At 41.3% G+C, this 26783-nt stretch overlaps 2 protein-coding genes across 4 annotated transcripts in view; both read right to left on the reverse strand.

The window, feature by feature from the left end:
• Positions 1-6320: 6320 nt before the first annotated feature.
• GPR75 (G protein-coupled receptor 75) lies at positions 6321-16074 on the reverse strand. Of its 2 annotated transcripts, none has more exons than XM_015473447.3 (2): positions 15359-16074; positions 6321-10560 (listed from the first exon to the last, which is right to left on the reverse strand). In XM_015473447.3, exons 1-2 carry the CDS (start codon positions 15479-15481, stop codon positions 8917-8919), a joined length of 1767 nt encoding a protein of 588 aa, XP_015328933.1. In that variant the 5' UTR covers positions 15482-16074; the 3' UTR covers positions 6321-8916. The 2 variants fall into 2 exon arrangements, with proteins under 2 accessions (XP_015328933.1, NP_001191990.1); NM_001205061.1 differs by having other exon boundaries at positions 8699-10633; positions 15359-15564.
• Positions 16075-18866: 2792 nt separating this feature from the next.
• PSME4 (proteasome activator subunit 4) overlaps positions 18867-26783 on the reverse strand; it is a 100235-nt gene continuing 92318 nt past the window's right edge. The window contains exons 44-47 of one of the 2 annotated variants that reach the window (NM_001205952.1): positions 24896-25058; positions 21665-21798; positions 20824-20962; positions 18867-20397 (exon numbers count right to left, since the gene is read on the reverse strand). In NM_001205952.1, the coding sequence (NP_001192881.1) occupies positions 20828-20962; positions 21665-21798; positions 24896-25058 (432 nt within the window). In that variant the 3' untranslated portion in view covers positions 18867-20397; positions 20824-20827. The remainder of the gene's footprint in view (positions 20398-20823; positions 20963-21664; positions 21799-24895; positions 25059-26783) is intronic. The other variant, XM_059891311.1, reaches the window with a different exon arrangement.

Here is a 26783-nt window from a genome sequence, read left to right on the forward strand (position 1 = left end):
AAGGCTATTTATGACCTCATTTTGCTGTTTCTTTTAAAGACCACTGCCCTTTCATTACTGCCCGTTCTCATTTTAGAAAAGAATTCCTATCTGCAATCTTATGAAGGCATTGCTTTTGGATGTAAAGAGTGGCTGCCCAAGGAACTATGCAAAATCTTAGTGTCAAAGAAAGATCCTTAAAATTATTTATGAGGACCATAATTCTGTGTTTTTCCTTAGCTCATACTGAACGTTCTATATTACCAGTTCTAAGATAAGCATTTTTTCACATTGTAACCTCTGAAATTGGTCAATCTCCTCGGTTAGGAAGATCCCTCACAGAAGGAAATGGCTATGCACTCTAGTATTCTTGCCTGGAGAATCCCACGGATAGAGGAGCCTAGCAGGCTATAGTCCATGGGGTCACAAAGAGCTGGACATGACAGAGCAACTAACGCAGTAATAGTAACACACTATCCTGTAAGCCCAGTGGCTATTGTTATTACCTGCTCTTGTGCATTTTCACAATCATAACTTGTAGAATGCATATTGGTGGTACAGTGGAGCACTTTTTATCACTTAAGAAGCAGGGCTATAGTGAGAAAGTGGACAGTGGGTGGTGAATCAGATGAGGTTAACAATGTTACTAAAACAGGAGACAAATTCTTTTGTGTAGAATAACTCTTAGATCAAGAAGTGCTCATGCTCAGACTCTGGTCATGTCTGACTCTTTGTGACCCAATGGTCTACAGCCCATCAGGCTCCTCTGTCCATGGGATTCTCCCAGCAAGAATACAGGAGTGGGGTGCCATTTCCTCCTCCAGGGGATCTTCCCAGCTCAAGGATCAAACCCATGTCTCTTACATCTCCTGCATTGACAGGTGGATTCTTTACTATTAGCCCCACCTGGAGTTTCTAAATTTAAACCTTCCACCAAGACATACACTCCTTGTTGCCAACACAGTTTTGATGCCTTAAAAAAGTTCTATAAGAGCAGTCTATAAGGAAATATTCAATTCCCAACTCTCTTTCTTATTTGCTAGGTTGCCTGAAGGCAATTTTCCTCCACCTTACTTTCCTTGAACAGATATAGGTTTGGGAGTAATTTCAACAGTATTCAACAATGAATCTGCTCTTCAAAAGTTTGATAATGTGATCACTTCAACAGGAAAAAACAGAAGACATACATTCTGAAAAAAAAAAAAGATATACATTCTGATTATAACTTTATACAAATGCATGCTTACATAGTAATAAGGTTCAGAAGTGAATTTTGAGTAATACCTACAATCTTATTTCCTGAATTTTAAAAATAACACTCCCATAGCAACTCCCCTCACTGACCTCCACTGTAACAACCCAGCAAGTAACCAGTTCTCTCTCCCCTTTCTAAACTATTCTGCATGGTCCCCATGCACACCAACCACATACTAGTAGTCTACCTTCTGTGCATAAGCACTTTTGTTGCCCTCTCTCTTTGGATCAAGCAAACAAAATATGAATATGAACTACAGAACCAATAGACTTGAACTAATGAACCTCTAGAAAACATTTTACTCAACAATTTCAAAATACACATACTTTTCAAGTATACTCAGAGCATTTAAACACACTGTCCATATATACGGGAACATAAAGCAAATTTCAAGTAATTTTCAAGGGCTGGAATTGTATAGATCTCACTTGCCATGGTGTCATCAAGTTAAAAATCAGTAATTGAAATATAACATTTGGAAACCAAGAGAATCACTTCTAAATAATTTGTGGACCCAAAGAAATATAATAATGGAAATTCAGATCTATCTTGTAATTGAATAATGTTTCTTTATTCTCCAAAAGCTGTTATTAAATTGAAGATGCATCTTAAAATCAATTTAATGTAGCTTAAAATCAATATAATAATGGAAATTAGAAATAAATGATAATGAAAATAACACTATAGTCAATTCTATTATTGTCCCAAATAGTTTCTAACTTCCCTGCATAAAAATAACATCCCTGACACTTTCTCTGTCTTAACTATTTTGTTTTTCTTCATAGAACATAGCACTATATAAAAATTACATACTTATTGGTTAATCTGTTTATGCTTTATTGACTCTGCCAAAGCCTTTGACTGTGTGGATCATAATAAACTATGGAAAATTCTGAAAGAGATGGGAATACCAGACCACCTGACCTGCCTCTTGAGAAACCTGTATGCAGGTCAGGAAACAACAGTTAGAACTGGACATGGAACAACAGACTGGTTCCAAATAGAAAAAGGAGTACGTCAAGGCTGTATATTGTCACCCTGCTTATTTAACTTATATGCAGAGTACATCATGAGAAACACTGGATTGGATGAAGCACAAGCTGGAATAAAGATTGCCGGGAGAAATATCAATAACCTCAAACATGTAGAAAGTGAAGAAGAACTAAAGAGCCTCTTGATGAAAGTGAAACAGGAGAGTAAAGCATCTGGCTTAAAGCTCAAGATTCAGAAAACTAAGATCATGGCAACCAGTCCTATCACTCCATGGCAAATAGATGGGGAAACAGTGGAAACAATGGCTGACTTTATTTTTTGGGCTCCAAAACCACTGCAGATGGTGACTGCAGCTGTGAAATTAAAAGACACTTACTCCTGGGAAGGAAAGTTATGACCAACCTAGACAGCATATTAAAAAGCAGAGACATTACTTTGTCAACAAAGATCCGTCTAGTCAAGACTATGGTTTTTCCTGTAGTCATGTATGGGTGTGAGAGTTGGACTGTAAAGAAAGCTGAGCACTAAAGAATTGATGCTTTTGAACTGTGGTGTTGGAGAAGACTCTTGAGAGTCCCTTGGACTGCAAGAAGATCCAACCAGTCCATCCTAAAATCAGTCCTGAGTGTTCATTGGAAGGACTGATGTTGAAGCTGAAACTCCAATACTTTGGCCACCTGGTGTGAAGACCTGACTCATTTGAAAAGACCCTGATGCTGGGAAAGATTGAGGGCAGGAGGAGAAGAGGATGACAGAGGATGAGATGGCAGGATGGCATCACCGCTTCAATGGACATGAGTTTGGGTAAACTCCGGGAGTTGGTGATGGACAGGGAGGCCTGGCTTGCTGTGGTTCATAGGGCTGCAAAGAGTTGGACACAACTGAGCAACTGAACTGAACTGAACCTGTTTATCTTCCTCAGCATAATGTAACTGTCTGGAGAACAAAAACTTCACCAGTGTATCTCAAGTTCCTGGCACAGAGTATTCATTAAATATCCACTGAATGAATGAATACTGGTATTACTTTACTATTTGGATGTTCTCTTTATCAATATTAATTCTCTTCTTTAATATGGGTTTGCTTTCAGTTCTTCTCTGCTATTAATGTTGTAATGCCCTTCTTTTTGTTCATCAAAGCATGATCTACTTTTCCTATCTTTTAATTTTTACATCAGTTTATCTTACGTTTATCTATTCCAAGCAACAAATTTTGCATATCTTACTTTTTCTTATGACTGTGCCATGTGACTTGTGGGAATTGTAGTTCCCCAAACTGGGATTGAATCCAGGCCCTCAGCAATGCAAGTGCAGAGTCCCAACCACTGGACTGCCAGGGAAAGAGAAAGTGAAGTCGCTCGTGTCTGACTCTGAGACCCCATGGACTGTAGCCTACCAGGCTCCTCCCTCCATGAGATTTTCCAGGCAAGAATACTGGAGTGGGTTGCCATTTCTTCTCCAGGAGGCCTTCCCGACCCAGGGTTTGAACCCGGGTCTCCCACATTGTAGGCAGACGCTTTACCATCTGAGCCACTGGACTGTTAGGGAACTCCCTGCATATCATTTATAATTCAAGGACCTTTGTCTTTTGTAAGCAACATAAGGCATTTACATTTTTTTGCTGTCTTATTTCTGTAATCCTGCTTTATGTTCCTTAAGTTTTGTTTTCTTAGTATTTCCTTCCCTCCACTATTTTATAAAAGTTATTTATTTTCTCAGAGGAAGGGATAAGAAGTAGGGAATGGTGGAAGAAGTTACGACTTCCTGATCAAAAGCTAGTAAGGCCTGGGACTTCCCTGGTGATCCAGTGGTTAAGAATCTATCTTCCAATCTAGGAGATGTGGGCTGATCCCTGATCAGGGAACTAAGACCCCACATGCTGTGTGGCAACTAAGCCTGCACATCACAACTAGAGAGAAGCCCATGCACTGCAATGAAGAGCCACACTCTGCACTTAAGACCCAACACGGCCAAAAATAAAGAAAGAAAGAAGCAAGGCAGGCCTATATTAGCTCCCATGTCTTCTTCCTTATGATACATTTCCACCAAATTCCTGTTCTTAACCCCATTTTTCCTGCTGCTTTCTATATGTGTTTGTTGGTTTGGGAGCTGGACCCTTCAGGCCTATAAGGCCTGTGCTTGCCCAGCTTCAAGGCTGAAGAGCCAGGAGTCAGCAGCAGAGACTCAGTGTGTGACAGGCCGGGACCTGGGACCTTTGCTGCAATGTTTGCACCTGGACAAACGTCTCCTCGAACAATATAATACAAAGAAACTGTAAGGGACTAAACGTAACTGCGTGCATGCACAATTTAGGCAAATTCTGGACAAAAATACAAAAAGTCCAAAAAAAAAACCCAACTGCTGCTTCTGGAGAGCTGAGAGTAAAAACAAGGTTTCAGTCCCCACGGACAGAGGAGCCTGGTGGGCTACAATCTGTGGGGTCACAGAGTCGGACATGACTTAGCAAAAAAAGAAAACAAAACAACCAGGGTGTATCGGGACAAAAAGCAAGGTACTGTGCATGCCCCCTGGACTCAACACCAATAAAGAGGTGAGCAAAACACCTAAGCCACCGCTATGGCCTGACCTCTGGACTACCCCTACCCTTACCCCATATAAGAAACCAGCTCTCCTCACCTCTGGGAGTGAGCAAGGGAACTGTTACTTATTTTCTCTCCCCACTACTGTGACAGGCCTCTTATCAATTTGTGTTGACTAGGGAAGGCCAAGAACCCTGGTCAGTATTAAATGGTTTAATAGATCATGGGGACTGAAGCAAGGTCCTGGAGTGACACCCCACCATGGGCAGTGGTGAGCAGGCAGGACAAGACGGCAGTCTACGCCAGAGCGCAGGGAGATGACCAGTGATGGGGGAATTGACATCAGGTGGGCTCATTAGTTACCAGGGAAACTAGTGGACAGGCACACCACTCACTGCCTCTTTCACAGAAACAATCACCAGCTGGGGCCTGGAGCAAGCCTACTGTAGGAAGGTTAGCCATGTACACAGGGTGCTGGTAGGGCAGGCACAGGATGTACAAGCAGCAAGACAGCAGCCCTCTTGAGTGGCCTGACCATTCAGTGGTAAACTTTACAGTCTCATCCTTATGTTACAGAATATAAAGTTGAGATTTTTGACTGAACTAGAAAAGTCCATTGCAAGAATGAGGGTAGTTGTTTGGACTTTGCATCTTTCCTGTGGAGGAGAGAAGCATGCTTTTGTTTCAATGAGAGCAGTTGTGAGTGGCGCTGTTCTTGCTGGTGTTCTTTGGACGTACAGCTAAAGGAGTGGCTATAAATGTTGAGCACCAAAAAGATGGACCCTTGAGGATGGAGTGGATTGGAACTCATGATCTTTCCTGAACCTCCTTTCAGTTTACCTTTTTTAGTGTAACCACACTTTCCAGGTTCTCGGAACCTCAGGTTTTAAAGACAAGTTGGGTTCTGCCAACTAAAGGCCCGGTGCCAATTTTTTTCTGAGCACTGCTTTGACGTTCAGCATTTGCTTTGGAGGTGTCAGCGAGATTGGCTGTAAAGGTAGTGGCAGTGTAGCAGCCAGTGTCCTTGAAGTCCAAGGTCCAAGGAAATCTCCTGAATCCCTCCCTTCCTGGCTATAGCAGAAGGAGCAGCTCTGCTGGCTATTGGTAGCATTTATTTGGAATTTTCCTGAAGACCCATTGTCAAAGAGCCTTGACCTTCTAATGACTGAGAAGACATCTGACTTCCTATATTCAGTCCTTTTCTTCTTAAACTAATGTTTCCTGATTCTTAAAATCAAACCCTGATTGATAAACTGAAATATCCAGAATTCTATATCTTTTACCAGATTCATGTCATTTCAGAGAAGTGTTTGAAATGTTTAGTCAGAACTTTTCCCTCTAGGTGATAAACCTAGTTTAGTAAATAATTAACCTTTGGAGCTAATTATTCCCAGTTATTCTAAGTATAAATGCATGCTACAAAATGTGGTCAAACAAGCTATTTCATCTTTTAAGGAAAAGAACTTTCTCGGAGTTTCAACACAGCTATTCTCTGATGGTTTTTAAGTGATTGGACAGGAACATAAAAGTATTGCAGTCTGATTTTCAGAAATGTCAGGATTTTCATTATTTTTATTTTCCAAACATCAGTTTAAAAGAACATTAAAAGCATCAGTAATACAAATCTGGCTTAATGGTTAACATCAGAACAATTATAAAATGTTTGAATCACATACTTTGCATCACAATAAAGCATTAAGAGAACTAATTAATATGCCCTGCTTAATTAGTCATATAAGTGAATTCTCATTACTTGTATAAAAGTTTTCATTTTAGCCCTTATGGAGAAGTTATATATGCCTATTTATATCTTTATCTCCAGGTAGATATAGATATGGCTAGACATATATAACTTATGAAGAGACAAGTTACATATTCCTACCTCTATATCCATATCTACATATACCTACATATAGACATAGATACAGAGATATAAAGAATCTAGCCCACTATGTACTTCATGCAAGTTAAATCCATAATTTCTTGATGAGCATAAAGAGACTGAAACCTCATATGCACATGCTTAATTTTCTTTATGCTATGATTTTTACCTGCCAAACATGGGTCAAAATCATCTCAAACTCAAAAGTCACAAAGGAAACCTGTAATTTTTAGTTTTACAAGTACAATAGAAAATTTTTAAAAATATCTTTTATTGAGTCACATTTGAAATGCTTGGCCAAAAAGAGATTCATACCTTAAAAAGTATGAAATAGCTTCTTGATTAATGTTATTACTTAAAAGCTGTTAGGCTTACTGAAATAAATACCAGGTTCTGAATTTAGATAAATGTTTAATTCCTAATTTGCCACCATTCTTCAAATGATCTTGGGAGAGGATATTAGATTTCCTAATTCTTTGTTAAAAAGAGGTTATATACCAACCTATTTCATGGTAATATTAACAAATGAAAACAGAGTTGTATTAAAAATATAAAAGCACAGTTGAAATAGGTCATAGTGACTTCCAAAAATAGCATTCAATTACCCAAAAAAAAAAGTGAAAGTGGATATTTTTTCTTCTGTTATAAAATTTAATAGTAAAAATAAAGGATAGAAGGGAGAGAGGGAAGGGAAGGAGAGAGTCCTAAAAATTGAATTTAAAAACAAAATAAAATCCATATCTCATACTTAAACCTTGGAAATAGAAATGACTGGTTGATACTGGAAGGTCAGAATTATTAGACGAGACTGAGGAGAGTTCTAATTGAGTATTAACTATCTTCTCCATGCCTCTCATAATCTCTGATTTTAGGAACAGCATGGGAGAGGATGCTATAACCTGAACACCTTTCATCCAAAGGGACAAAGTGCCTTCCAATCTGTAGTAACAGTTCTTGAATATAGCAATTTATAAAGATAGGTTTTGTATCTTGATGCTCATCTTTTCTAGAAGCTATAGTTCCAAAATCGTACTGAGTTCAAAAATCAACTACATCATGAAAACATTTCTACATTAAAAAAATAAGTTTACAGTTGTTATGCTAGGCATCACTGAGTATATAATAAAATTAGTTTTAAGTGTAGAGATACTTAATCTATTTCCCCTTACTGCCCATTTCCAGTTTAAGATTCACGGGAGAGAAGTAACACAATTAGTTTGAAAACAGATCATCTTAAGAATTTTTCTACCATGGTAATATATAAACAAAGATCAAAAAAATTTTTTCTAAATAGTTATTTAGATACTCTTTGTCAGGTTGTGAACAAACCATCCTCACACAGAAGGAAAGCATAAGTTGAAACACCCCCATTTCATCCTTACACCTTCTTAGACAATAATTAAAGATTGTCTAACACATACAACAGTCTAGCCCACTTCCCACATAACAGAACAGCACCCTAATGAGATGACCACAGTTAGCGCCTACTCTCCCAGGAAGAGCATCACTCTACTATAGATGCAGTCCTCTTCACTAAGTTTCTTGGGTAAGATCATTCTGAAATAGAATAATTCATTTTTAGCAAGAAAAAACGGATTTCTTTTTGAAAGAACTATACAGCTACTCAGCTGACACAAAAGAATAATATCTATAATTAGAAATGGTAATAATCATAGTACTTTATTCTTAGATGACTGTCTTATGAAAAGAAAGTAACTAATGCTTGTGCATTTTTGGTAAATATAGCTAAAAATAATACATTTCTGATTTAACAATGTATTATTTATTCCAATAAGCCTGCTACCAAAAAAGAAAAATATTGACCCCATTTGAACGCTTCAAAGGATTAAAATTTATAATCCAGTTAATAAAAATAATACCTCAGTAAAGATGATACCTTCATAGTCTTTAAAAAATCCAGCTCATACTTCAAAGAATCATAACATTGGCTCAAATGATCATAATCAGTTCCTTCCCTACTTTAATACAGTAGCAAAACCATTCCCTGGCATCTATTTAAAAATTTAGTACAAAAGATTGGAGTACAGGTCAGGTGTAAAATAATAAACTTTTTCATCAACTCTTAAAATGTCAAGAAACTGCAAAGCAAACCAAGAGATGCCAATACTTCAGACAAAAGATAGTCCTAAGTGTCAACTGTCTAGGTCTTTAAGTTTTGATGTACCTCTGGTCTCCCAAAATTTTTAAAAAATCAATTAGTATCAGAAACCAAAACAGTTTATATAAGATTCGCTAGCCTCCACGACTCTAAACAGAGGGGACTGGAATCTGCTTGGCTGATGTGCTGTCATATTCTTGCATTAAATCATTAGTGGTGTGATAATGCATGGCAATATACGAATTGGCAAACCCAAAGGAGTTTACTGGCTGTAAGTTATGTGGGATGCTCTCCTCCTGGGATGGGCTGCTGTTGTAGATACTGTAGTACGGCTCAATTCGAGTGTTGATGGGGGTAGAGCTGCTCTGACCATAGTGTTGATGTCCAGCAGACATCTTAGGACTGACCACACTTTCCTTTGAGTGACTTGGGCCACAGGCCTGGTCCACAAATTTCTTCTGGGGCTTTGGAGACAACATGTAGGCAGAATTCGTTTCATGATGGGAGGATTTGTTTCTGTTGACTTCGAGGTTCCCTTTTCCCATGGCACGAAGTCGGGTCTTCTGTTTGCAGCAGAAAAAACCCAGGCCGATGTACTGGAGGCACCACAGCACTTTCCTTCTCAGCCCTGCACTGTTCCGAGAATATATAAAAGGGTTTAATCCTGACTTGAGAAATATAAGCGTAAACCCCAACAGTTCAAACTGGTAAAGGATGAAGCTTCCATTGCTGGACAGAACCACCTGCACCAAGGAAATCCCCAGCGGAAGACAGCACACCAGGACCGAGAGCACAATGATCACACAGGTGACCACTGCCCTGGAGTCCTGAGCCGTGGACAGATTGACAGCCGATACCAGCTGCAGCCGGCTGGCCGCAGGGGTTGGCAGCTGGTTGGGACTCTTGGTGTATCCGTGGGTCTGAACGTGCTGCAGTTTGTTGTAATTCTGGTTCCTGTACAGAGCCGGCATGGTACACTGGATAGGCTCGCCACCTCCCTTCACAGGGGCCCCCATGAAAGGCTGTGGTCTGGAAGCGTCAACAGTGATCACAGCGGGGCACTTTCTGACTTGAGCATTCTTCCGCAGTGTCTGAGCGATCATAACGTAGGACACGAAGACCACCGCCACACAAAAGGTGAAGTCGACCACGTAGAGAGACAGGATGGCTTTCCCTTCTCCGGCGATCAGACTGGACATGGGAAGGCAGAGGTGCGACTTGCTGGTTTTCAGGGTGGCCAAGGTGGCGAGGGTGAAACTGGTGGTCCAGAGGAGCAGAGTGAGGAGCAAGGTGCAGGGGAAGGAGGCCGTGCGGTTGGGCTGCTTCCCCAACACCATGCGGAGCCGGTGCAGGGCAATCACCGCCACTGTCTTGAGGGACATGATGATGAAGCCCGAGCTGGTGAGGTGGAAGGTGAAGCAGAAAGTGTCCGGTATGCCACTGGCTGAGCTGAAGAACAACACGAAAGTGAACATGGGGGCTGTCACGCCACAAATGAAGAGGTCACAGAAGGACAGGTTCAGGATCATGAAATCAAAGTTGGTTCTGAATTTCCTGAAGGCCGGATCGAAGAAGGACAAGAAGACAATGAAGTTGCCATAAGAGCCCAGGCAGAAGATGACTGCGAGCAGAAAGGTACAGGTGACCAAGGTGGCCGTGTGGACGGGTTCCTGGAGACCCTCCTGGATACTGGTACTGTTTCCTCCCTGGGCGTGAGGCACGTGGAGCAGGGTGGTGTTGGGCACATCCTGAAGGTGGCCTGTTGAGTTCATCTTCAGAGACGACTCTTCCTTCTGTGGGAAGGCAGTCAGGGCCTCAACTCACAGACGAGCGACGACTGACAAAAGGGGCCCAAGGCAGAAAAGCCTGCGCACGAAAATGCATCCCCAGAAACAGAAAGGAATGAATGGAGACAGCAGAGCGATCTCATGATCTTTTACAAAAGCACTAGGCTTTTTCAGCTCTGACCCAGTGCCCAGAAAGCATTTCTCCTCCCAAAGCCCCACACAGAAAAGACATAGGTACCTTGAAATATATTTATCCAGCTATGTTTAGGTTTTAGGACACAGGGGTTTTCAAACTAGTTTAAGCATCAGCTGGAGAGCAGGTTAAAAAAGAGAAAACAAGATACTGAGGCCTCGCCCCCTTGAGATTGTAATTAAAGGGTGAGTGTGCAGACGTTACCTTCAGAAATTCTGATACCAGACATTGGACACCAAGAATATAACCTCTCTACCAAAGAGATCACAGTCTAGTTGGAGCAGATCAATCTATGTAATTACAACCAAATGTGGCAAATCAGTTGATGGCAGTGAAGTGTGGAGAGAAGAGAAGGGGGGATTGATCCAGGCCAGGGAGGAGGCTGAGAGAGGCTAAGGGGGTCTTCATGAGGAGGGGCTAGGTGGGTGAAAGGTGAGGGGTATGGAGTGGGGGACAGACAGGCTGGGAGAAGGGAGCAGATCTTCACAGCAGGACTGAGGCAAGAAACAGCATGTGCTTGACATATAAGCAAGAGTGAAAGTCACTCAGTCATGTCCGACTCTGTGCTTTGCCCATGGACTGTAGCCTGCCAGGCTCCTCTGTTCATGGAATTCTCCAGGCAAGAATACTGGAGTGGGTTGCCATGCCCTTCTCCAGGGGATCTTCCCAACCCAGGGATTGAACCCAGGTCTCCTGTACTACAGGCAGATTCTTTACCATCCGAGCCACCGGAGAAACCCATAAGCAAGAGGGTACCACTGAAGCATACTGTGGCCTTTTACAAAACTTCCACACATCACTAACAAATCCAATTTATTTCTCTAGGAAGAATCTTTTATTTTCCATTATTTATATTTTCTCCCTGCTTGTGATTTCTTGGCCAACTCCATATTCTCCTCTGGAAAAGAACTTTGTGTAGGACTATATAAATGGAAGTAATGAATGATGTCAGAATTATATTTGAGATTTTTACCAGTTTGCTCTGTAAACTCTATATAAATGTGAGTTATCATGATCCCAGCAGGAATATCCTCATGATGAAGCAGGATGCATACATTCACCCAGTACATGCATTCATCCAGTTTATATCTACGTGTGTACTCTCTGCCAGCTTTCCATCAGGTACTCTGGGTGCATAGATGAGCACGACACGGCATCTACTTCTTTTTTTTTAGCATCTACTTCTAAAGCATAATTTATTTTTCATTTTGGTCTTTTAACTTTCTCTTCCCATCTTGCAATGAGATTTAAAATACCTTCACACAGTCTTTTGTTGTTCAAAATCGCAAAGCCCCATTGGCCTGATGTCCACCCTTCTCCCAAAGATGCTTCCAGTGGTACATCCAAAGAACTTGGCAACAAAAAAGAATGTGCTTTAATTCATCATTTTAAGAATAACCAATGGTACTGGGGAGGTCCATGGGTGATGTTCAGAATATTTAACCACCAGCTCAAGCTGAGTCCCAGGGCCTCCAGCGAAGCCAGGGGTAAATCGTTTAGTTGCTGAATCATGGGGTGCAGAGGAAGGGGCCAGATCAGTGAGGGATTACTGGGGACCACCCAATACAGAAGTCTCCCAGCATTCAGCAGTAGGTACACCTGTGCCAGCCTCAGACACATTTCAGTCCTGGGGAGATCCAGAAAACTAACTGGTGTCCTTCATGAAGGAAGAAGATAACCTCTTCTATATTCTCAATGGTCAAAAAGTACAGATCATGAAAATATCATGTATTTCTCCACTGGGAAGTAGGACCAACTTTTCTGTACTTCCCTTGTAAGAGTTCTATGGGAGAGAAGAACTAGTCCTGATCTTTAGTTTCCTGATGATTAGAATTAAATAATAATAATAATGGACAGCTTATTGTTTTCACTTAAAGACTGTGTGCCTGTTTCTGAACACTTTATAATACCTGTGTAGTGAAAGAAAAAAAAACTTTTACTGTTAAGTTTTTGTTAATTGGAAGATTGGGGTTAACCAATGAAAAAGGAAGTAGAAAAGAAAATCCAATTTGTAGAAGCAGAAAGGTGATACTCCTGTTTATAGAAAATTCCCCTGACTCTGAAGAGGGAAGCAGGAATTTGGTTTGGGAATATTAAAAGGATAAAGTCTGGAATTAGGATGCTAAGAGAAATATCGAGTGAGTGATAATAAAGGACAGGGTGGGCTTCCCTGGTGGCTCAATGGTAAAGACTCTGCCTGACAGTGCAGAAGACATGGGTTCAATTCCTGGCCCAAGAAAATCCCACATGCCTCGGAACAACTAAGCCTGTGTGCCCCAACTGTTGAGCCTGCGTTCTAGAGCCTGGGAGCCACAACTACTGAGCCCATGTGCTGCAGCTCCTGCAGCCTGTGCACTCTAGAGCCCGTGCTCCACCAGCGAAGCCATCACAGGGAGAAGCCCATGCACCACAACGAGAGAGTAACCTCTGCTCTCTGCAACTAGAGAAAAACCCCATGCAGCAACAAAGACCCAGCACGGCCATAAATATATAAATAAATGAAAATTATTAAAAAAAAAAAAAAAAAGAAGTGGTTGATGGAAGTTATGAAGAGTCCAGGCTGGGAGACATTTGGAAAGGGGAAAATAGAATGATGAAGCATCAACATTAGCCAAAGATAAGAGGCAGAAGGAAAAAAAAGTTTTGGAGGAGTTGAGGGGCAACTTTTACTTTCTCTCCAATTATAATTTTTTCAATAGATTGATAAAAGAATTCTGAGTCAGGAATTCTGGGGCAGTATCATCATTAGTATGTTCCCTTTACTAAGTGCTTGTGATGTGCCGGGCACTGCTCCCAGTGCTCCACACTATTGACTTATCAGATCGTCACAACCCTAAGACAGACAGTATAACTTATCTCTGTTTTACAAATGAGGAAACTGAGGCAGAGAGAGCACCTATCTTAAAGAGGCAGAGCATGGATTTGAACCTAAGCAGTTACTCTCTAAAGGCTGCACACCACCAAGCTAAACAAAATAGCAATCAAGGCAGGGAGTCCCAGGTCAGAAGACAGTTACAGCAGCTATAATGCACTGGGTGGTTATTGTATGCCAGAGACTTCTACTAGAAGCTTTATATAGGTTATCAACTTTATTTTATTCTCATTATAATCCTATGAAGTAGGTATTGCAATTCCTTCCCAACTCAAAGTTCCATGTACATATCTGTATATATATTTGCATGTACCTTTTTGGCGAGGTTGAAAAATTATTGTTTGGTATAAGGTAATTATAAATCACTCTGATTTGGGATAATTAGGAAAAAAAGGAAGGAATCAGAGACAGGGAAGAGAAAAGAGAAAAAGAAGAAGACATATCAGAAGTAAAGGTTTTGGCAGAGAAACTTTTGAAGTAATAAGGAAGTGAGGGGAAAGTAAACCTATGTCTTCGTACTAACTTTTGAGACTTTAAGAAAAAGGAGGCTGAGATAACAATTTGGGACAAAGCTATGCTGGCAGAATTATACAACTCAGTTATTTGGGGTGGGGTGTAAATGAATGCATCTGCTACTTATTCCTAAATATTAAATAGAGGTTACCAACATTCTTTTCAATGCAAGCATACAAGCTACTCTTTATCTCTGGGAGCATAAACAGGGCCTGGAAGAAGATGCAATAAAAACAATAAAATCAGAAAACTTTTAAGTTGGAACATCAGTCTTAAGAAGAAGGCATATTGGACATAATAAAAAGGAATGAAATCATATCATACGCATCTTATTACAACTAAGGAGGAGAGACCCTCAAGTAACTAGTAAGCGAGGACTAGTAAGTGAAAATGTACATCAATGATTTCGCATTATGATATGTGTGAAGAGCCTCTGATAATTTAGTGTGTTATCTTAATAGTTTAGTACATATTCAAACATTTTACATGAGCTTCTACAAGTCAACTCATGATCTGGTTTCTTCCAACTCTCCGCACCCCCCCGCCCCGCACCAAATAATGCCTTCAATTCCTCCAGGGCAGGCATTTTCAGACTCTAACCCTCACAAGAGAACAAGGTTTTGTACTACTGTTATTACTCCCACTGGATTTGTATTGAGATATCTGGAAAACGGCAGGGAAGTCAGATGACTTGTCCAAGGTCACTAAAACTCAAGCCAGACTTATCTGCGTTTCAGAGGCCATGCTCTTTCTCCCCACTAAACTACTTTTGAAGCCCGGAGCGGCTGATGGGGTCGGGTCGGGTCGGTTGGTGAGGGAGATGGGAGGCTGTGGAGCATCCTCCTGAGGATGAGGCTGGACTAGGAGACTGCTGGGAGGGCATGGCGACCCCGATTGGGCACTTGAGATGGGTAGGGGCTCCGGGGCTGGAGAAGGTTATGGAGGAGGGCCTAGGCCAGTCTAGGGAAGCATGTAAAGGATTCTGGAAAGGGTCGGTGAGGTGAGGAGGGTTCAGGCAGGGTATGGGTGGTGGAGGAGGGGTTCCACAGGCCCCGCGGGGCCCGGGGACGCGCAAGGCAGGAGCGAGATGGTTTCTCCGCAGGCCTCGCCAGGAGCGCAGGTGCGCGGCGGCCGGGCCCGAACCCACGCGGCTGCTGGCTCCCTCACCCGGCGGCCCTCCCAGTGCCCGCGGGGTCATCCTCCTCCGGGGGCCCGCGGCCTCTCACCTGCCTGGTGGCCGCAGCGCCGCCCCTCCTCCTCCATCTCGCAGCCCAGACCCCAGCTTCGCCCGCCGCCCCGGCGGATGCCGAGCTGGAGGCATCATGGCCATCGCTGCCGCCTCCGCGCATCCCGGGAGCCGCGGCGAGCCGGGGCGCGGAGGCGCAGTCACGGAGACGCCGAGGGCGCCGCCCCCTCCGCTGGACACTCGGGCTCTGTGCCCCGCCTGCCCCCGCGCCCTGGCCGCCTCGCTGGCCTCTTGGTGCACCGGGGCCGGCAGCTCCCGCCGCCGCGACCTCCGTGCCCCGCGCCGCGCGGTCTCAGGAGCGCCGTTTTGCCGCTCGGGAAGTGGGGGCTCCCTGAGGCTGGCAAGAGCTGACATATGGAGGAAGAGGGGGGCGGGCTGGGTGGAGAGGAGGGCAAAGGTGGGGGCGCCGATAGCACACAGCGTGACCCATGGGGGCCTTGGCCTTAGAGAGTGAAGACCGTGGACAAGGCGGGGTGGCGGCTTCACGTCGGTCTTAGCGGGGTCCAGGGCCCTCCCTTGGCTTCTGGCCGGCCCGCCACCGCCCACCTCTCCCCATTCCTGGTGCTTCCAAGTGCGCCTGCCTAGCTCCTCTCTACGCTGCAGCTAATACTTTGCCCCTAGATTAAACTGGCGTCCCCTTCCAGGGTGGTACCTGGAGACCCAGAATTTGTAAATCACGTCATTGTAACAGACTTCAAGTCAAACCAACTTTAACATTATTATTTTTTTTTTTTCCTTCTCTCAGCTCACTGGGAGGTTAAGTATCTATTAGGAAACAAAAGCAAATTGCAAAAGTACCCATGCAAATGGGTAGGAAATGGGCAAAAGCCAAGAAATCATGGACATCACTTAATGCCATGTTGAATGTAAAACATCTTGAAAAGCCATGTATGCAAAACTAGATAAGCTAGTTTTAGTAAGAAAGAACAGGAACCAAAAAAGTAACCAACCTCCCATCCTACAGTCCAGTGTGTCCAAAATAATGAACTCATTATGTGGGTTGTAGTCTCAAGAGCAAACAAGTAGCATTCCCAAGTATGTTTGCTACTGGGAGACAAAAGGAAGAGGGTTAAGCCCTTTTTTGCTTGTGTGCCAGCCTGCTAACTAGGATCTTGAAAATTCCATTCAAGCGAAGTACTTAGGGTATTGCCATTGAAACTCTTTATTTTGGCTAACGGTTATCTTTTAAAACAGAACTGTTTGGTACCAGCAAGTACCAAAGAATTTGATTTATGTGTATAATGTATTTTCCCTAAGTAACCGCTCCCCAACTCTGCTTTCATCAAAAGAAAAATCAAGAGGGCTGGATAATTTATGAGGTAGATATTCTGTCCAGGAGTTGATTGTGCTATCAGAATTTACAAATAACTTCAAGGAAAATTTCCAATTCCCACAAAAGTCTACTCCCCTACCACTTGCAGCAATTCTAATCTATGTTGTAATAGTGACCTCAGAGGCTAGGAATAATCGACCAAAAAACATCGTTTAGTATTTAGAGTGGAATTGCCATTCAAAGTGGAAACTAACCTAATGTTACACTCCTCTCCATATAAATTAGCTATTGCATAATTCCCAGCTCGTTTCCCAGCATGTGGCCATATGACAGAAGGATAATACAATAGGTCTTGGCGAGAATGCCACGAGTTACACTTAGGGGAAAAATTATCTCATACTGGACACACACACAGTCATAAGTTGTAAAAGATCAGACGGTCTAGAAGAGAGAATCTGGAATCACCAGTTCCAAAACTAGTATCAACAAGACTAAAGCTACTATAATTATGTCTACAGAATGTACCAGCAGTGTGTCAAATGGGAAAGAACACTGGCTTCACAGTCAGAAAGTGGAAAATCTACAAATAAACAAGCAGGGCTGACTAAAAATGTTAAGATAGGGACAGACTATCAGTTTGCAGGGAAACTACCATTCTGGTACACATTGACAATGGAAACTGACACGTGCGCTTTGAGGAAAGAACATCAGAGCCCTAAAAATGTTTAAATTCATGACCCACAAATCTCACTCCTTGGAATTTATCCTAAGGAAATACTTGAATATAAGAAAGTTTTAAGCATGAAGGTATGAAAATGTTCACTGTGGTGTGATCTGCAGCAGAGAAAGCTGAAAACCTTGATGTTCAACTATGATGGAATACTCGTTAACAGGACAGGTGGCCTTTGGCCACAAAAACAATTACAAAGACTACAGAAAGTTAATTTTTCCAGTAAGACAAAATACCTCACTGGTCTTTTCTGGCCACATTACTGATCATTCACAGTAAGAGAAGTAGGTAAATTTTCCTCCCAAATTTTGAAACACAACTTGCAAAGTCTTTCTTTTTTAAAGTATGCATTTGGAAACTAAAGACGATTTATTGGCTCTTACAACATTAAGAATGCAGGCTTTCTCTTTCCCTTACTTCTACCTACCACTCGCCCCCACCCCAAACTGGCCTTAACTAAGTTTTCCAGGCCCAATCAGCAGTTTGGTCTGCCTTCACACACCTTTCCCCAAAGTCTTAACACTCAGTTCAGTTCAGTCGCTCAGTCGTGTCCAACTCTTTGCGACCCCATGAATTGTAGCAGTCCAGGCCTCCCTGTCCAACGCTGGCCTTCCCTTAAAATGGTTCCTGCTGTCATTCTCCATCTTTTTGAATGCAGCATATTTAGACAACAGTTGCCATTCATCCCTTTTCTCCCGCTCCTCCTTTTCATTCCTGAGGTCACTGACAGAACGTTTAGGAGGTAAGTAATTCCCAATATAAGCAGTTAAGGTATCAAAGTAATAAGCAACTGCTAAACCTGGTATTAGAATCACTGGGGGCATTTTAAAAACTCATTAAGGTACCTTGATTTTAGGTCTCGAACGGGCCTTCGGGGTCTTCACCAGTGGTTCTCAATCATGGCCACACAACTGAAGCATTGACGGAACTTTTAAACACTGATACCTGAGTCCCAACCAGAAAAACTCTGATTGAGGGCCACAGTGGGTACCTAGTAGGTTGTATTTTTAAAATTTCCCCACTTTAGGAATCTCACCTAAATACAGCTTAGCTAGGACGAAAGTGAAGTGGTCAATATAACATAAAGCCTCACTGCTCAAAGTATGATTTCAGGACCAGGTATCAGTATCATAAGCTGGGAGTATGAACTGAAATTCACATTCTAGGCCCATCAATCTGAGAATCAATCACCCAGATAAGTGTTGTCGAACTTTCCATGCTGACAACACTCATGTGCCTACTGAACAGGGTAACCACTAGCCCCAAGTGGCTAATGAACGTGTGAAATGTGGCTATTGAGACTGAGTAAGTTTTACTTTAAATGTAAACAGTCACATGTGGCTACGAGCTACCATAGCTGGGCAGGTCTGATCTAGATGATTCACTCTGGTCAGAGGGCATGAATTTATAGATCCAGATCTATGAATGCAAAAGATAGTCACCGGCTCCAGAACTGTCTTCTCCTTGTAATGAAGACCAAAAACCAGGTGTTAAAAACAGTCCATTTATTGGGTTTTAAACTAGTTACACAATTGAAATAATCAGGTTGGCACTACTCTATACAGGGATTACGCCTGTGTATGCTGACACTTAAATACTGTACCAGGACCTCTGCTGTGCTTAGGCCTGTAACAAGTCATTCAGCAAGTAGATACTAAAAAATATACCGTAGTGTTCCTTTAAGGAAGACTGTACAGGGTGTGCTGCAAGATGACATTCACCACCTTGTGAAGTACTTCAACCTAGAAGATACCTTGCATTCTATAAACTGGTCACAGGCAAACACGTGGTGTTCGCATTTAGAGATACACACAAAAAAGTTACATAAAAATTCAGACATTCTAAGGATAAATGAACTCAAACAAACCCACACCTCAGCTTTTGGAGCATGAAAAGATAAAGAAAATAATTTAAAAACACACAAAAAATGCCATTCAATTGGTACAAAAGCCAAAAGTCACTATAATAAAGAGCTACATGTGAATCTTTACAAGTTAATTACACAATGGTGTTTTGTAAGAGGTTGCATCTGTACAAAGTCTTGCCAATGCTGTCTCTACAGTTTATACAGTCTTTTACATATATGTAACATTTATTAAACAAGTCAATTAAATATTAAGACTTATTAGTCTCTCAACGATTCTGCAGGCCAAAAAAAAAGGATAGGGGGAGGGAGAAAAAGATTACAGAATTTCCACAAACACAGCAGTCTTCCATTAGTAAAGTATAACAGTTTTCAAAGAGGGTCAAACAATATTTGTAAAGAACACAGGTAAAAATCATTCAGTCAGGGTTTTTATTGTTGTTGCTGTTTATTTTCAAAATCACACACTTGTATACATACATAACAATCAATCAAAAATTTATTCACCAAACCCCTGGTTTTTCAGCAACTGCTCTTCTATTCAGCACCAAAAACTCCAGTCTGTGGGCGACACGTGGACACAGGCTTCACTTCTGTGTCTGGGTCGAGCAATCCATCAGGTCCTTGGCTGAGTTCGAGACTTGCCCTCTTTTCTTTCCCTCTTCATGGCTCTCCAGGCCCAAGGCTCTCAACGCTTCAGATTTATGGCTCACAGCCCTACCACCATCTAAACTCAACAGTCATTTGGAAAGAATTCAAAATAATTTGAGATGAATGAAATGACAGGACCTGTGTTACAGATGGGCATTCTCCATTCCAAGTAAATGGTTTCATAATGAGTTCCTAGACTCTGTCTGGTCTTGTACGTCATGATCATACTGGGTAATTATTTCTAGTCTGAAACATTGTGGCTTTGTCAGATGCCTCAAAGAAAAAGTGATCAATATACTGGAAATACTTCCGGACAAGTTAGGAAATCAAATGGCAGCTGAGAACCTGTGGAATTCAGACTAATTAGACCAGACAAAGAAACCACCAAAACGATGAGAACTCAACAGTGGCAGAGTTTTTAAACCTGCAGAAAACCACCACAGATGGTACCTGAGGATCTGGAATTTTTGATGAAAAGAGCTCGAAGTGAGGACTACTCATCTGTATCAAGGAAGAAAAAGGGTGGGGGGGGGGGGCGGGGAGAAGCTTCAGTTAGACAACAGAACATCCAACTCAAAGAGGCAAATAAATGAAATCTTTTTTCATCCTATTTCAATAGAAAGGCTTCTGGGTCCTACCTCTTTAATACAGAATGGATAACAAATACTTAAGAACCGAGATGAAATATTTTCACAACTGTAGAACCCAGAATCCCTAGGACAACCCAAAATGGCCAGGCCCCACTCAGAGGCAATTATGAGTAAGAGCTCTTTTCTTCTATTTAACCATAAGCCCATAAAAGCTGTCACATCAATTCTCTGCTTAATACCTAAAGCAGAGAAAAAAAAGTATAAAATTCTCCGGGAACTTCCACTGGGTCACAGCAAAAGTCGTGAAAACAGACTTTTGTATGCTTCGCTGCCTCACCTTTCTATGCATAATAGCAGGGTGACACAAGGAGATCGGTGAGAACGAGCAGCTGGTCGTCAGTGAATTGCTGTTTGTGTTCTTGCCAGTTGTCATGGTGTGTCCTTCGGAAATTGGATAATGTCTTTTTTACAGTCATCTGTAGGATAAGCAACCCACATACATTTCACTTTAACCTCTCCAGGATTATGTTCAGGATACCTTTAAGTAACAATCCTTCGGGACTTCAGATCTTACACTTCACCAAGCGCTACACAACCAATAAACCAAACTTACCTCAAAAAGCCACCACGATTATTTCTTTAGAATTGGTACTAGCTTCACTTTGGGACAAATGACTAGAACTCATACCACATTGTTAAATCAGTTTCAATATATAGTTAATATATACTTAGTCAAAGTGAAAAGAACAAAGTCATTGGTCTTTCAAGTTGTTTAATGTAGGAACACAGGTGTTCAGTAAATAATACCATCACATTTTCCTGTTTAACATTAGCCTTTGGTTAGATACTTCCTAGGTATAAAATGCAAGCGAAACAGAAGTATAAAATTTAAATATCCTGACAATACTGGCAATACACTTTGCTTCCACTGGACTGGGAAGGGCAGAAGACATGGTAATTTTCTTGCTAACAAAAGATCTCAAATATAGAAAACAGTGGGGTCTCTGCAAGACTTTAGTAACTACTGACGAGCAGACTTGGCTCTGGCAGAGGCAGTAGTAGTAACCTCATCGAAGATGACGGCCCAGAGTATACAGAAAATTATTAGTCTAAATGGTTTCTTAGAAAATTATCACTGTTAATATATGTGCAAAGAAACCAACAAGGGAGAATTTTACCTCGATTGGCTGAGGGTCATTCAGATGTGCACTGAGATTCATAAGGAGCTGGGGCATCCAGGTGGGAACATCATAAGGACTAGAAAGAACACATGCACCCAGTCCCAGCACCCCAGCATGGCGTTTCACCAACTCTGCAAAGAAAAAAGCATTTATATAAACAGATATGTACAGGACTCTATTGTACTTGCTACAGTGAGATAAATTAGTTTTCAATTATGCTAGTTGTTTCCAATGTGTGAATTTCTACCTTTAAATGACCCTGGATATGCACACATTATCAAAAACATGCTTTTAAGCCTAAATTAAAACATCCTGCATCCTATATTTTATAGGCTCTCTATTCTTTCTTTTCAGTGATACAAGTTAAAGTGTTTTCAAATTCTCAGTACAGACCTAAAAATACTTTGGTACTTAATTATTAAAAACAAAGTGTTCAACTTAAAAAAAACTAGAATTTATTGTATGCTGGTATTTCATTTGGACAGAGGAGTCTGGTGGAATACAGTCCATGGGGTCACTAAGAGTCAGACACAACTGAGCGACTAACACTTTCACTGTTATGTTATTGGAAATTCCCGTTAGGTAACTATATGACATAATTAAAACCCTGCTAGACAAAGAGAACAGACTTGTGTTTTTGGGGGGAGAGAGAAGATTGGATTCTGGGATTACCAAAGGGAAACAACTGAATACAGGACAGATCAACACTAGGGTCCCCCTGTACAGTGTGGGGAACTATATTCAACACCCAATGACAAACCATAATGAAAAAGAATATGAAGAAAAAATATATACAACTGAGTGATGGGATTCCAGTTGAGCTATTTCAAATCCTAAAAGAGGATGCTGCCAGCAAATCTGGAAAACTCAGCAGTGGCCACAGGACTGGAAAAGGTCAGTTTTCATTCCAATCCCAAAGAAAGGCAATGTCAAAGAATGCTCAAATTGCCGCACAATTGCACTCATCTCACACGCTAGTAAAGTAATGCTCGAAATTCTCCAAGCCAGGCTTCAGCAATATGTGAACCGTGAACTTCCTGATGTTCAAGCTGGTTTTAGAAAAGGCAGAGGAACCAGAGATCAAACTGCCAACATCCGCTGGATCCTCAAAAAAGCAAGAGCGTTCCAGAAAAACATCTACTTCTGCTTTATTGACTATGCCAAAGCCTTTGACTGTGTGGATCACAATAAACTGTGGAAAATTCTTCAAAAGATGGGAATCCCAGACCACCTGACCTGCCTCTTGAGAAACCTGTATGCAGGTCAGGAAGCAACTGTTAGAACTGGACATGGAACAACAGACTGGTTCCAAATAGGAAAAGGAGTATGTCAAGGCTGTATATTGTCACCCTGCTTATTTAACGTATACGCAGAGTACATCATGAGAAACGCTGGACTGGAAGAAGCACAAGCTGGAATCAAGATTGCCGGGAGAAATACCAATAACCTCAGATAAGCAGATGGCACCACCCTTATGGCAGAAAGGAAAGAACTAAAGAGCCTCTTGATGAAAGTGAAAGAGGAGAGTGAAAAAGTTGGCTTAAAGCTCAACACTGAGAAAACTAAGATCATGGCATCCAGTCCCACCGCTCCATGGCAAATAGATGAGGAAACAGTGGAAACAGTGTCAGACTTTATTTTTTTGGGCTCCAGAATCACTGCAGCCATGAAATTAAGATACTTATTCCTTGGAAGGAAAGTTATGACCAACCTAGACAGCACATTAAAAAGCAGAGATGTTACTTTGCCAACAAAGGTCTGTCTAGTCAATGCTATGGGTTTTCCAGTAGTCATGTATGGATGTGAGAGCTGGACTATAAAGAAAGCTGAGCACCGAAGAATTGATGCTTTTGAACTGTGGTGTTGGAGAAGACTCTTGAGAGTCCCTTGGACTGCAAGGAGATCCAACCAGTCCATCTGAAAGGAAATTAGTCCTAAGTGTTCACTGGAAAGACTGATGTTGAAGCTGAAACTCCAATACTTTGGCCACCTGATGCGAAGAGCTAACTCACTGGAAAAGACCCTGATGCTAGAAAAGATTGAAGGCAGGAGGAAAAGGGAACAACAGAGGATGAGATGGTTAGATGGCATCACCAACTCAATGGACAAGAGTGTGGGTAAACTCTGTGAGTTGGTGATGGACAGGGAGGCCTGGTGTGCTGCAGTCCATGGGGTCGCAGAGTCGGACACAACTGAGCGACTGAACTGAACTGAGTTACTTTGCTGTATAGAAAAAATTAACACAACATTCTAAATTAACTATACTTCAATAACACAGATCAGATGCTTTTTGGCTATGACATTTAAATTTCTCTTTAAACATGACACAGTCAATCAGATCTCATTGTCTTGTTTACCTTGATGCTCAATTAGAGTGCAAGCTTCTATAGAATGAGTCTTCTCACACTCTCACCAAATGCCTAGTGAAGTAATGATATTCCCCTCTCCAAATGAAAGCAAGAATTGGTTTGTCTACTTAGTTTCTTCTCTAAGTGTGTGTGTGCTATGTGTGCTAAGTTGCTTCCGTCGTGTCCAACTCTTTGAGACCTTATGGACAGTAGCCCACCAGGCTCCTCTGTCCATGGGACTCTTCACACAAGAATAATGGAGTGGGTTGCCATGCCCTCCTCCAGGGATCTTCCTGACCCAGGAACTGAACCCGTGTCTCTTACGTCTCACTGGCAGATGAATTCTTTACTACTAGCACCACACATAAGTTGTAAATTCTAAAAACAAATATTTTAACCCTCAAAAATAACTAATTCTGGATACCTCTCTTTATAAAGCAATTTCAGGTGAGTGGGTACAGACTTGATTTACTCTAATAGCTGTATGCAGCAGTGTACACATTCCTTCGCACCTTTCTCAATTTTAGCTTTTATATCCCAGGTCTTCCCTTCTATATATGCAAAGCTTCTCAAAAGCAGCTATTCCTGGTACCTAGCATGCTGCTAAGTTGCTTCAGTCGTGTCCGACTCTGTGCGACCCCAGAGACGGCAGCCCACCAGGCTCCCCGTCCCTGGGATTCTCCAGGCAAGAACACTGGAGTGGGTTGCCATTTCCTTCTCCAATGCATGAAAGTGAAAAGTGAAAGTGAAGTCGCTCAGTCGTGTCCGACTCTAGCGACCCCATGGACTGCAGCCCACCAGGCTCCTACAAGCATCCAATAAATATTTGTTGAGCAAGCCTGGTTAATTCCCAAAAGGTATTTTCTACCAGTATTGTTACCTGCAGAAGGAATGGTATCTCCTACAAAACCAGGGTCACGCTTCCTTTTCTTCGGTAGTTTTGTTTTGCAAAGTTGCTCAAAATGAATCTGCATAGGACTGTCCATGGTAAGGAAGTTACACTGTAACAGACCACTTAAGGTGGTAGCAGCCATTTCTCTAACCTGTAGAGATAATCACTTCCATTAGACTTGAGATCCTAAGCCTGGGGAGGTGGGGAGGGTGGTGTGGGAATTGGGTGGGGACTTTCCCTGATATTTGTATTCAAACTGTGTGAATGCTCTTTTGCAGTTTCTTAATGGAGAATCCATCAGGCTCTTAAAGGGTCCTGGCCTCAAAACAGATGAGTCACTAACACCAGGCTTACAGAAAGTAAACGCTTACCCATGCTATAAAAAATTTTCCGTACATTCTTTTCCCACTGACTGAGTTTTTCTTATCTGGAGTTTAACTGTAAAAGCAGTGCCAGAGCCTGACATTAAAATAAAACTTTCCTAGACTCTACATCCCTTAAAACAACTGCCGTTGTTATTTTCATTGGTAATAAAGACACAAGATAATTTCTATAATTGGCATACACAGTAGAGATTTATATCCGTTTTAATTCTTACAAACTTCATAGGCTGTTTTAAGACTATAAATACAGTCTATAGAAATACTAATAGTTTTTTCAAATTGAAGTGGGAACTCAAGTTTTGGGAAGACAAAAAAAAGCTGTAAAAAGTTATACACATCACAATAGTTTCTCCTAAACAGTTGTAAGGAAAGGCAGTAATAATTTGAAAAAATGCTTTGCCACTTATTCCTTCAAAACATTTTTTCTTCAATTTTTCAGTGTGACAGTTTGGGGGTACTTAACATATTCTTTGCTATTTTCATTATAATATATGAAATACATTATAAAATTTTTTATTATTTCATACTTGGTTGCATAGAGTAACAGCTAAGTTTAAGCCTACTACATGGAATAAAATATAAACATAATCTATAAAAGTGTTCTAAAACAAGATTCAGAAAACAGTCCATTTTGCTATAATATCTAAAGGTAGGAAACACTGTCCTTGGAGATTTCCACCTTTCCATTTCTATTCTTTAATGAAAAAAAAAAAAAAAACAAACCCTCTAAAACAATTTACAGAGAGCTGCAAATATTTTAACTGGAGCTTGTCAGAGTTATGGCTACGGTGTAAGTACTCAGTAACTCGACACATCTGCTCCAAAGGACACAAGCAAGCTGGAATGCAAAATTAATAGGCTTCCAGTCCCAGTTTCCTATAGATACAAATGTATTTTCAGTGCTCTCAAATAAAATATATATAATCACTGGGAGTGCTCCACTATATGGAAAACCCATAAAGTCCACAAAATAAAATAAACAAAAATTTCACAAAACTTTCAATTACTTTTTCTTAACCTAAGGCCAATTTAGAAAGTTACGTCTTATTCCATAATTATCACATCATGCTTTTCTTGCATTAGGCTGATGTGAACTAACATGGTCTTTTTGTACAAATATTAATGTTTCCTTAGCAAAAGCTGACTTCGATTTCTCTACCAAGGAAAATAAACAGGGATAACAATCTTTTCTTAAATCTACTGAATAATAGCACCTATGTGTAGATTTTCATTCTCTTGAAACTGCTCTCATACACATACCCATTAGCCCTTTAAAAATCAGTAAAATAAGTAGAGCGTTATCATTTGCAATTTCATAGATAAGAAGACTTTGGTTCATCAGTGTTATCTGCCCAACTGCAAAGAGAAGCCAGAACAAGAATGTGTCCAATGTTTGTTTACACTTGGGGTATCAAAAGTAATTACAAAGGGCTATGTTAAAATTAAAGTTGCTTTACATATTAGTGTGTAAATACTCTTTTAGAGGCACCAAA

Source organism: Bos taurus, chromosome 11 (genome assembly GCF_002263795.3).
Source record: "Bos taurus isolate L1 Dominette 01449 registration number 42190680 breed Hereford chromosome 11, ARS-UCD2.0, whole genome shotgun sequence".
Lineage (NCBI taxonomy): Eukaryota > Metazoa > Chordata > Mammalia > Artiodactyla > Bovidae > Bos > Bos taurus.